Raw genomic sequence first — 11,984 nt, forward strand, 5'->3', positions numbered from 1 at the left:
AACAGGTTTGTGTTTTTTTTTTCCTTTTTGCATTCAGTACATTGTCATTCAGACATCACAATACTATATACAGATACACAACATTTTAAAAAAGCCTATTTCTGATGAACATTTCAAAAGAACACTGTTTTGTAATGCACCAGTGGGAAGGGAGAAGGTGAGGGACCTCCCCCCTCAGCAGCAAGTCCGCCTTTGAGGAGGGATATGTTAGGCAGCGTCTACATTAGCTGGTTAATTGGGGGCTGGTTATTTTGGCCTCCTGGAAGAAAACTGCTTTCCTCCGGACAATCAGTAAAAGTGAAAGTGTGAGGCTCTCTCCTCAGTGACCACCTCCATGGAGAAGCTACTGGAGAGGGGCTCTGCTGGGGGACCCACTCTCCATTGCCACGGAAGAGAAGTTTGTCCTTTCCTTAGAAAAACGTTCTGCTTCTGTGCCTGGCCTGATCCCCAGTAGAGAGAGTTAGGGAGAGAAGGGAGGGAGGGAGGGAGAGAGAGAGAGAGAGAGAGGAGGGCAGGGAGGGAGACGGGGTTGGGGGGGAGGGAGAATGAGAGAGACAGTAGACAGACATTTAGCAGCGTGGTTGGAGTTTCCATCCTCCATGGATTTCTGCACATTGACTGAGAGAGCAGAACAGAGGAGGCAGTGGAGGCAAAGTTGGCTCCGGAGAAATTCAGTTTCCTGATTGAGGTGAGGGTAGACAGCTCCTCCACCAATTCCAGCTTTTGTTGAAACAAGAAAGAAAGAAAACCTATGCGCTGTCTGTACTCCAATCACGATGCCAGATCCCTAACAGTTATTATTAATATTAACGCGACTTTTAAAATATGCACAGAAAATCTTACCTGGGAAATCTCGGCTAACTAAGGAGTGCGGGAGGGACAGGGAACAAGAGGAGGAACTGGAAGGACAGTATGAGCTTGCCAGGTCCTGCACCGAGGCCCCACCCTCAGGAGGGTCATCAACCTACCTGGGCAAAGGATGAGGCAAGAATAGGGTCGTTCGGGGTTCCCCAACCCTGCTTTGGTTGGAATGATTAGGATCTTTGCCCCCTACCAGTCAGCTTTCTGGCAAGGTGAGGGATGAGGGCAAAGGAGAGTGGAGGCCTTGAACCTGCCTCCCACAGCCCACCCCAACCCACCTGCAAGGTCCCATCTGCATGGTGTTTGGGGGTTGAGGATGGGGTGGGGAGTAGGGGGCTGCAGAGCACGCCCTCCAATCCTCTCTGCCTCCCTGCCTCCCGGCGCAGTCCCTCTTTCTTGTTAACATTAAATATTCGTCTGCACCCGGCGAAGTGTCCTTCGTTGGGTTCGGTAATGGTACAAAGCGGCGACATAAATAGACGGGGTGGGTGGCCGGATGGGCGGTCAGGTGGAGTGGAGATGAGGTGCTTTCGATTTGCTGACCACCTTCTTCTCTTTGACCCGTCGATTCTGGAACCAGATGGTGACCTGGCGCTCGGAGAGGTTCGTGGTGGCAGAGATGCGCCGGCGCTTCTCTTTGGTGATGAACTTGCTGGCAGCATACTCCTTCTCTAGCTCCTTCAGCTGCACCTTGGTGTAGGGCACGCGCTTCTTGCGCCCACGCCGGTAGCTGCTCACCTCGGGCTGTAGGGGAACCACGTCTGGGGGAGAAAGAAGCCGGGCAGCACGAAGTGAGTAGCATGCCTGGAGCCTGGACCGACCATGCTGTGTGCCCCAGCCGGCAGCACGGTATAGGAGCCAGATTCTGGCAGGGACACAGACCAATTGCCCCCTAGTCCCTTGCGCCTCTGTTATTATCAAGGCCACGACTAAGGTGAGGCCGCAGATCTGTTGCCTCTGGTGAAAACTTAAAAAGTGTGTGTGTGGGGAACCTCGATACCTCGGAATGGAGGTAAATAATATTTTAATACAATGTTTAAAAAATCGAAATGAAGGCCAAAAAAATGCATGATAAATAAAACATTTTAAAATAAACATGGGGCCAGTAGTACTGATTCTTCCTTTTGCCTCAGGTTCCAATATAGTTCTGCACAGCATTCATTATTAGAATCCTGCACCCGTAAAAGGATCCCTACAAATTTTGCCCTGGTCTGAGGACCTCGAGGATTGTAGGTATTCAGGAAAATTCCTCCTTCCTGCACTTAGATCAATAGGGCATCCATTAGCACAAACTGTGTCCCATTATCAGGGGAAGGTGTTCTCTTGTATGTTTCAGGGAAGGCATGGCAGGAAGGGAGAAAACTGTGGTGGGCACTGGCCACTGAGTGGGGCCTCGTGTCTTCGGTCACTGACTCTGCCCTAGGAATCTGAGACCTGTACCAACAGCTACAGAAGAAAAGTGTCCAGGTGAAGCCAGCCTGCTTGGGAGCCAATCACTCTAAGTGCCCAGTGTTGTGAGCCACTTAACAACATCCAAGTTGAGGGATCCTGGATGGGAGATACAGGGAGTCAGACCCCTGGAGGTAGAGTCCACAGGGTCTGCTCACCAAAGGAAGCTCTAGGAGAACCCTTCTTGGGTTAACACCAGCTGTTGACATAAGTCTTCTAGGAAAAGAATTCAGTGCCTCTCCTTCCCCCCACCGCCACCAAGTGTCCACTCACCAAACAGAGTAAATGCTGCTCCCACCCCTCTCCTCTTCATTCCTCCAAAGCTGAGAGAAACTGTCTCCATCACATACAGGAACCCTAGCCACCCTAAATACCTTGTTATCCCAACTACTACTAGGTCAATTTCTTTAAGCTCTGTGAATTTCACAGGAACTAAGAATGATATATGTCACTCATATCCCCCTTCCATTTCACCCTCACCTTTGTTAATACAAAGATCATTCATTGTGATGCCTTCAAGGGGGAAGAGGGGGATTAGGGAGATTAGCTGAATAATTCACCCCTCAATTAAAAAAATGTAATTGTTAGACTTCTTCAGACAGAAGCTAAAGATGAGGACAGAATGTCTGGGGTTCCCCTTTCATTCTCACTGCCCTTTGGAAATGAAGAGGCAGCCCAGAACACAGACACGAAGCTCTTCCTGAAGTGCTTGCTCTCACTCCACCCCCATAAAACACCTTCCCGACACAATTCCCATTGGGTCTGCTCTCACCCAGGAATACTTGTCTATACAGGCTGGAAAGAGAAGAGGTCACAATCAAATGCCAGTAGGAAATAAAGTGCTCAGGAAGAATATGTGAAGGAGAGGGTTCCAATGGCCTGGTTTGCCTGTCGTCATGATGACAATTTCTCAGGAAAATTACTGAACTTATCACTTTTCTATGTCTGTGTAGGAATAGGCCAAGGTTTTTTGTTTTGTTTTGTTGTATTGTGTTTGTTTTTAATCTGAAAAACAAAACAGCTGCACTTTCACAGCGAAGATCCTTTAGATTAAGAAGAGTTTTTTTGTACAAGAGAATTTAAAAAAAAAATCTTTCAGTTCTCAAGTTTGTTTTACTCTTACAGACTTAGGTATGATTCAAGAGATTGAGGATTCCAGGACAAGAGTAAAACAGAGGGTAAATAGTAATACCATGAGGTATTTGTTGTTGTTATTGTTGTTTGCTGTTGTTGTGTGTTTTTTTTTTATTTAAATCTTCATAACATTGTTTCAGGCTTATTTTATTAAACCCAATTTATAAGATGAGGAATCTGAAACTCAGAGTGGGTAAAATAACTTGTGTGGCAGAGCCAGATTTTAAAACAAGATTTTTCTGACTCAACATAATGACACAGTAAGATCTAAAATGGAAATAGGCTATCTGGTACAAAACACCTCTTTTTCCCTGGAAAGCAAAATGAGATAAAGTGGTTGGTTCCCTGAATTCAACAGCTATTTGTCCCTGATTTTTATCTCATTTTCTGGAAATGCTCACAGTTATCTACCGAATTTTGGATTTTCTAAACTTCAACTCAAAATTCCCAATGAATTTAGAAGTTCTTAAAAATTGGTTTTAAATCCTTAAAAATCGTTTTAAAAAGCAGATACCTGGTCTAAACTGATTATTTTTTCTCTATAGGATGCCAAGGATTGACTTGCCAAAGTTTTTAATGGATCTGACCAAAGTGTTGGTTGTTTTGGCCTCTTGGGAAAATACCTTTAGTCTTGCCTTCTCAAAGAAGCCCCCCTTCATTGCCTGCTGTCTTGCCTGGAAAGGAATTGGGATCTACAGTTATAAAGACATCTGGAAGCTTAGACCTTGAGTAGTGTCTATACTGCCTAAAGTAAGTAGGGGACTTGCTTATTGATTTTACAATCAAGCCTTCCCTAACATCCCTCCAGAGCACATACACACACAAACCACTTCATACCTGGGGACCTAATAGACACCTTTGAGAAGTGAAGAAAAATCAGATCAATGATCAGCTATAGCCTTCCCTTGGGGTCTGTGCACAGGTTCGCACTGCCCACTTGCTCACTACTATCCACCTGCTCCTACAACAGGGCTCTGCGTTCTGAAGAGGACTTTGTCCAGTTAGAAATCCTAGCTGCTCTTCTCAGCCATAATCCAAAGGTTTGTCCGTAGGGACTTCCAGTATGGCCCAAAGAACCCACTATTTCATTCTATTGCTCTCCCCCAAGCCTATCTGACGCTGTCTCACCCTGCCCACTCCCCACCTCCCTGCTCTGATTCTCTCTCCTAGAATTTCTGCTGATTCTCTCTCAGAATTTTTGTCTCTCTCTGTCAAAAAAAAAAAAAAAAAGTGCCTACACTCATCATAGGACAGAAAAAAAAAAAAGCAATGAAACAAGGGTCTGTATAATTGGGGGAAGGAAGAAGCCACAACACATCTTGGCCCTAATTATCTGGATCTTTCTGAACAATTGCCTCCATATCCCACACCAGCCCAGACTGCCATAGTGAGGTTTCTTAGAGCCAGAGGCGCTAAAGAGAGACAGGAGTGTTTATGCCCAGATGCTGCCGAACAAACCACAAATGCATAGACAGAGTTATCTGGAAATCTCACTACTTCTAAAAGATCTCTGTGTGGGTAGAAAGACGCAGGGTGTCTGAAGATAATTTCTTTTTCATCTGCTCTTTTGCCTGGACATCTGCACTCACTGAGCTTTACCAGCCCGAGTGTGTTTCCACACAGGGAGTGCATGAGCGCATATCTGCTGAGACCTAGTGGGTTTTATATCCATCTCCATGCCGTAATTTCCAAGTGTATTAAATCTCAATTGGGCTATATTTTCTTTATTTCAAAGTTATTTTTCTCTAGGAGGCTATGATTAAAAAGTGTTTATTTTTAGCAGGTTTTTTTTTTTTCTGGGAAACTTTAAGATGTTCATTTTGCTCAAAGATATTTCTGAGCCTCTTTCCAATCCTTCCCCGCCACTTCGCTCTACATGCATAGACAGGGGTGCCAAAGCAACTCCTTCTCTTCACCTCTCCACACTAAACCCATTGCCCATTGCTCTAGAACTATGCCTCTGCCCACAGTGGGTGAGGTGGGCATCTGCTCCCCTGCCTTTCGACCCAGCAGCATGGCCTAACAGCTCCTCCTGTTCCAGGAATTCCTGCTGGACCCCTGTCTCCAAAGGAGTTTTCCATTTGGGTGAGATGGTGAATTAAAGGGCCATCTGTCTATAATACATTACTGTATACTTACATGTGAATTGTCTATCTTCTAGAAATGTATTATCATGTGTTTCATATTAGGTAGTTGGTAACAAATTATTACATAAAAATATTATTGCCAGTTCAGAACAGGTAACACATGATACCATGTACTACAATTCTATCATCCTGGAATCTTCTGGCAGCCAGAAATAGGGTGCCTAGTGTGGCTCCCACCCTGATATTCAGTTGTGTTATATTAAGTAATCTCATATTTGCAAGAATGTTATCTTCTGCACTTCCTAACATCATTCAGTGATTTTTTCACCATCTGCCTTTGCCTCAGTCCCGGATACAGAGGAATTTCAGGCCCACCCTTAGGAAGTCTTCACATCTCTAATTCCCAGTGAAAATGTCCCTGGGGCTCACACGTAGAGCTGGGGGCCCACTGGGTAGTATGGGGAGACATCTGTGGCTTCCATGCTCCCTCCTCAGTATTCCTGTAGGTGTTAGAATGGAGCCAGTCAGCCCTCTCCCACCGAGTTCTGCTTACAACCAAAGCAGACTCAGGGTTTGGCTTCATAATTTCTCAGCCCTGTGCTGAATCCAAAGCTCCTGATGTGATTGTGACAAACCTGGGACTGATCTTTCTCCTCTGGGGAATGGTGGGGATTGCAGGATCCCCTCTGGTTCAGAAACAGCCTCAGTTGGAAAAGGAACAGGACATCCTTGAATTCCGCTTCCCCCCACACATAGGCAAAGATTTGGGGCTCCCTATCCTGGGCCCGGATCCTAGATGTATCCAGAATAGGTCTTCAGTCCCTCACTTCTCATCCTTATACCCCTTTTTCTGTGTTGGATACATAGAAAACTCTCCCTCTCCCCGAGATTTGGGGAAGTTGGCAGTGGGAACACCCACAGGATTTGAGCTCAGGCAAATAAAATTTTATACCCAGGAGAGGGATGCAAACTCCCTTCTCACCACATCCTTTTCAGAGATTTTAGTTCTGCTCCTTTAACGATCAGGAAATTCGTGGCCGAATTCTTAAAATAAATCAAGAAAAGAAAATATTCTGCATTTCTTTGGACCCGGCAAATTAGACCTCTATTCAAAAAACAAAACAAAACAAAAAAAAACCTATCTAGTGCTTCAACGATCCTGAAAATTCAGGCAAGATAGTTCTTATTTTTTTCTTCAATTATCGGTGGGTTGAGGGTTTTGTCCTCGTAGTTTCGGATTCCGAAGCACCCAAGGCCCACCCCACCCCCATTCCTGGCTGTAATCGGGCTTGGGTGGGGGGGCCAAGAGCCGCTCGTGAGACTGGAACGGGCTGGGGGAGGAGGAGGCGAGCTCCCGACTCGAGCGGAGTCGGCAGCCCGGCGCTCGGGCGCCTGTGATTGCTTCACTCTCAGCCGGGCAGCTCCGGGGAACGTGTCGGAGCAGATTTCTTCCCCGGCGCATTCCTCAGCGCAGCTCGCCCGGCCGGCTCCATCGGCAGCCCAGCAGAGCCGGCGCGCCGGGGCCAGACGGCGGGGGTGGCTGAGGCGCGGAGCCCCGGGGCAGGCGGGGCGGGGAGGGGTCCCTGGCTGCTTCTGCAGCTGCTGCTGCTGCGGCGGCGGCGGCGCTCGGGCCCCTTCCTTACCTGGAAAGGGAGACTTCCAGAGGTGGGCGGACTGCGACTGCTCCTTGGAGCAATACACCTGACTGTCCCAGCCGTTGGAGAGAGCCCAATGTTGGTAGCCTTCGACGGGGATGAGCGCATCGTGACGCGGCTCCGGGTGCCCGCTGATCCCAGGCACCACCGACACGTCCAGGTAGCTGGGCATCGCCTGGTAGGAGCTGGCGAAGCTGGGGTAGAAGGCGAACTCCTTGGCCCTAGAGGACAGATCGTCACCGGGCAGGGCGCCCGACGGCTCCGGGTATTTATCGCCCGGGTGGTAGGCGCAAGGCTTTTGCTGCAGGTTCACGTTGTGCGACAGGCGGCAGCCGTAGTAGCTGCCACCGAACGGGTAGCCGTAGCCCAGGGTGGCGCTGGACGAGGTGGGGGGCGCCGGCGGCGGAGCGCACTGGCGCGCCGCCTCTGGGGCCGGGATGTCCGTATAGACGGCGCCCTGCGGGGCACCCAGAGGAGCCGGCGGGCGGCCCAGCACGGGGTGTGGAAGCAGGTCGCGGCAGTGGCTGGCCGGGCAGCTGCTGCCCAGCCCGTCCATGCTGGGGGCTTTGCTGGGGCTCGCTCCGCTGCAGCCGCCCCCCGCGCCGCCCGCGCCGCCGCCTCCCCCGCCGCCGCCTCCGCTGCCGCTCTCCGCCGCGCTGTCCTCATAGACGTACATAAGGCTCTCCGGCCAGCGCGGATGCAAGAGCAGCGAAGTCGTCATGACATGATCTGCTCGAGCTTTTTAAAAACTCCACTTGCCAGAGGCAGCGAGCTAGGGAGACACCTCGCTCCCTTTTCCCCTCCCCCATCCCTCCTCCCTTCCCTCTCCTCCCCTCCCCTCCTACTCCGGGTGCTTCCACCTCCCTCCCTACATTCCCTCTACGCATGCGGGGACACTTCATTAAGAAATCCGCGGTCTCCCGCCCGGCTCCCTTCTGCACCCCTCCCGCGCCCACGTGACGAGCCAACTCACGTGACTCTGGGGCCGGGTCTCCTGGGGTTCCCACCCCTTGCCGTGGGGCGGGGCAAAAGGAAACAGATCTCTGCTGATTGGCTCTCAGGAGGGGCAAAGAGGAGGGAGCTGGGAGATTTAAAGGGACAGGGCAACGCCCCCCCAGCACGCCCGAGGGAGGCAGAAGGAGGCAAAGGGAGGAGGGGGAGGCTGAATTTGGCCGACGCAAAGGGGTCTATAGAGACTAAGATTGTTCCTGGGCGCCTCCCTCTAGGTTTGGGTTTAGATTGGCTATGGGGGAGTCTGATCCTTACCCAAAAAACGATCGCTGTGACTGGATTGGAGTTGGGGCTAAGGGTGGGGGAGAAATTGGATTGTTTTATCTCCTAATAAATAAACTAGAAAGCAGGCGGAAACGTGCGGGCAACGCGTGGGGAGCCCTGGTCCTGGCCCAGGCATAATCCGCCTAGAGCTCGTGGATGGAAAGAACCTGAGGCCGAGCAGCGAGAGACTTTGATGTCCGGATTGCATTTCCATTTCAGACTTTCTCCATTCTCCAAAGCCCCAGTTGTCCGAAAGGGACCTTTTTGGCTCCTCCACCTCCACCGCAGAGCAAAGAGGGCTGAAAGGATGTGATAGCCCCAAAACACACACACACACACACACACATCAATACATGGAGGGGGTGGAGTTATGCTCTCAGTGAAAAATGGAGAAAGAATAAAAGGAGGAAAATGAGGGCAATAGAATAGACTGATATTTCAATGTACAATAGAAATAAAAAGCCTCGGAGCGAGATTTTCAAAGGAAAGGGCGGGGGATGGGGAAAGAATTTGGTGTAGGAAAACTAAAAAGCCCTTGATGCAAACAAGAGCAACTGCTCTCAGATCCGTGTACAAAAGGAATCCTGGAATGAGAGTCTGCCCGATCTGTCCTTTTGGAGGGACCTTTCCCAGGCACAACCCTGTAAGACCCCAGAGAGACCGACCTAAGCCTCGTGGGCCCACCTCTGCCCTCTGCAGCCTGGGCTTATCTGGCCTAAGAGGGCCCAGGGGCAGAGGCAGTATCAGCAGGGTTCTCTAGGTTTAGCTCCCTGGGCTTTCTTGGGGTCACTCCCTTTTAGTGTGGAGCATAAAATTGCCGCATATGTCAAAGAAAAAATTAACACCAATTAACTGATTTTTGGAAAAAGCCCCCCTCTTCCTTACCGATCTCCAGACATGGGTTTCTATGCCCAGTTGACCTCATTAATAGAGTCACCAGAGTCACCCCTTTCCAGAGCGCATCTCCATGGAATTGAGCCAAGTTCCCTTTCAGCCACGGCCTCCCTGAGGAGAAGAGGTAATAAAGAGAGAGGGAAAAAAAGAGGGGAGAGGGGCTGCAGCATCTCCCTCTTTCCTGCCACTGTCGCGGATTTTAAATGCTGGGTGCTCCTGTCCAGACTGCACGGAGGCGGTGGCCACACAGTAGCACCAGGCTACAGACCTACTGGATCCCTCAAACCTGAGAGCAAATGCCAAATCTGTACTGAGATTCGGCCCACTGGCCACCTCCCTTCTCCCGATATGGAGAAGATGGTTTTTGATGATGGAGAGCGCCACGGTGTTGGTGAGTTAGGATAAAAAAACGAGTCACCTTTGTCAGTGTGATATTCATCTGGAAGGGTCACCTCAGAATTTGTAAAGCAGGCTTTGGGCGGCTGGCAGTAGGAAGAAAATACAACAGAAAGGTTTAAAACATAAGCCAATTTAGCTTGATAGTGTGTTAGGGCAAAGATGGTGGAGGGAGAAGAGATAAGATGCGGCAGGGTGGGGGCGGTTGCTTGCTCCAACAGGGCTTTTGGCTAGGAAGCTGGCTTCTCGGCCTCAGAGTCCAAGGTCAAGGTAAAACAGGGAGAGCAAACACGGGCTGGCCAGTCTAGACTGGGTCGTGTGACCTTGGCCCCCATCGGCCTGCCGCCTGGCTGGCGGGGGTAGGTGGTGAGCAGGTCTGAGTTTTTCCATCCGCAGGTGTAAGGAGCTGCCGGGGCCCTGACTTCCCTCACTGTGAAGTGCTGGGTCTCCGTGGAGAACCCAGGGCTCCGTGGACCCGGCTCAGTGGGGCCGCCGGGAGAAACAAAGGGCCTGAACAGCCCACCCCATTCCTGGGGTTTCCTCCCCAGTCCAGGAACGCTGGAGCTCAAAGCCAGACGCGTCTCCCGCGGACCCAAACCCAAAGACACGCTTCTCCCAGACTTTGGGAGTAGGGGGCAGAGCGGCGGGAAGGATCTGGGTGCAGGACGACCCAGCAATAAATAAAATTAATAGTATGTTCTTTTCCAGGTTTATGTAAGGACATTAACTATTCCTATTGCAATGAGATATAGATTTAATTAACCCGGCAATTTTACAATTCCATTTATTAGGGACATGATGCGGCCAAAATTTAGCAACGAGAGGAGAGGGAACCTTCATCAAGAAGACCAGCCAGCAAAGATGTAGTGTCCCCACCCCGGACTTGGGGGCGTGGGAAGGCTGGAGGGGGGGAAAGTTCAGGGCTAAGGGCGTTGAAAGCATCTGGAGACGGGTCCGCATACTCTGAGCGATTCCCGGTTCTTTCGCTGGGTTCCCCGAGACATTCCGCGCCTGAAACCGACTCCACGACAGGGGCGCGCCGGGAGCCGCGAGGGAGGTGGCAGAGTAAGAGCCTTTGGCGGGTGGGCGGCCGAAAGTAAAGCCTGGTTGGTTAATTAACTTTAAGCCTGGGGTCGCTTCTCTCTCCTCCCCCGGAAAAAAATGTGGATCTCGCTGAGACACAAATAAAACCAAATTAAACACTCCAGGAGAATATGCACCACTGGAAACGTAGTAATTACATCTCCGAGGCGAACCCGCCCTAGGAAGCCGGGCGCTGAAACCCGCGGCCCAGCGCTCGTCCCCCACCGCCCCGCCACACCTCACTGGCCGGGCTTCGCGGATGGGGCACTGAAGCTGGACTGCAGGGGAAGTTTAGAGGAAATCAAGAGAAAGGAAAAGGATTGTGACTCCTTGGTCTCTAGCTGAGCTGCTGGTGTGAGAGTGAAGACGCAGCATTTCATTATATCAAAGGAAAATGGAAAATAACCCCTCAGCCACCTCGGGAAGACCGGGCTCTGCTCTGGGCTCTGGGGTTCTTTCTCAAAAGGGTATTTGCAAAGGCTAGGCGCCGGAGCCTCTCTGTCCTTAGTTTCCTCTCCGGAATGAGTTCCAGGCTAAGTTCAACTCTGAAATTCTTCTTTTGTGAGTGTCCAACATACAAAGGAGATATTCAGCGTGCCTTCTCACTGCAAGTGTGTGTGAGAGGGTGTGTGTGTGTGTGTGTGTGTGTTGGCTCCTAGCCTGTGGCCAGCACATACCCTTGTGGACACAGCCCAGTGTGTTCCTGAAGATACCCTGCTCTAGGCTGACATCCTCTCTTTGCAAATAAAGATTTCTGCTTGTCTCTTTATCTCTTTGTGTACACTCTTATTTTACAAACTCAGCTTATCTACCTACACTTCCCCCAGGAAAATACTAAGAAAATGAAGAGACAGCTGTCTGCGTCTTTCTGAAGGTGAGGGCTGGAATTCCTGGCCCATGGTATTAAAGACAAACTCAGAGGTGTAAGTTAGCAGTGCCTGCAGCAGGAAGATGCAAGCCTGATGAGCCGGGTCTGAGGACTGGGTGTACCTTAAACACCAGGCTATGAAAGAAGAGGAATGAAGTTGGTGTGTCCCCCACTCCCAGATTCTTCTCTCTGGAAATTAAGAATCAGTTGATCCCGCCCCCCACAATTTCTTCTGCTTCCTTCAAATTCCCCAGGATTAAAAAAATAGAAAGAAAAAGAAAA

At 50.3% G+C, this 11,984-nt stretch overlaps 1 protein-coding gene across 1 annotated transcript; it reads right to left on the bottom strand.

The window, feature by feature from the left end:
• HOXC13 (homeobox C13) lies at window positions 1–8,287 on the bottom strand. The gene is made up of 2 exons (XM_004774584.2): window positions 7,175–8,287; window positions 1–1,622 (listed from the first exon to the last, which is right to left on the bottom strand). Exons 1-2 carry the CDS (start codon window positions 7,905–7,907, stop codon window positions 1,366–1,368), a joined length of 990 nt encoding a protein of 329 aa, XP_004774641.2. The 5' UTR covers window positions 7,908–8,287; the 3' UTR covers window positions 1–1,365.
• Between the last annotated feature and the right edge of the window lie 3,697 nt (window positions 8,288–11,984).

This window comes from Mustela putorius, unplaced genomic scaffold (genome assembly GCF_011764305.1).
Source record: "Mustela putorius furo isolate JIRA1106 unplaced genomic scaffold, ASM1176430v1.1 tig00537227_pilon_pilon_pilon, whole genome shotgun sequence".
Classification (NCBI taxonomy): domain Eukaryota; kingdom Metazoa; phylum Chordata; class Mammalia; order Carnivora; family Mustelidae; genus Mustela; species Mustela putorius.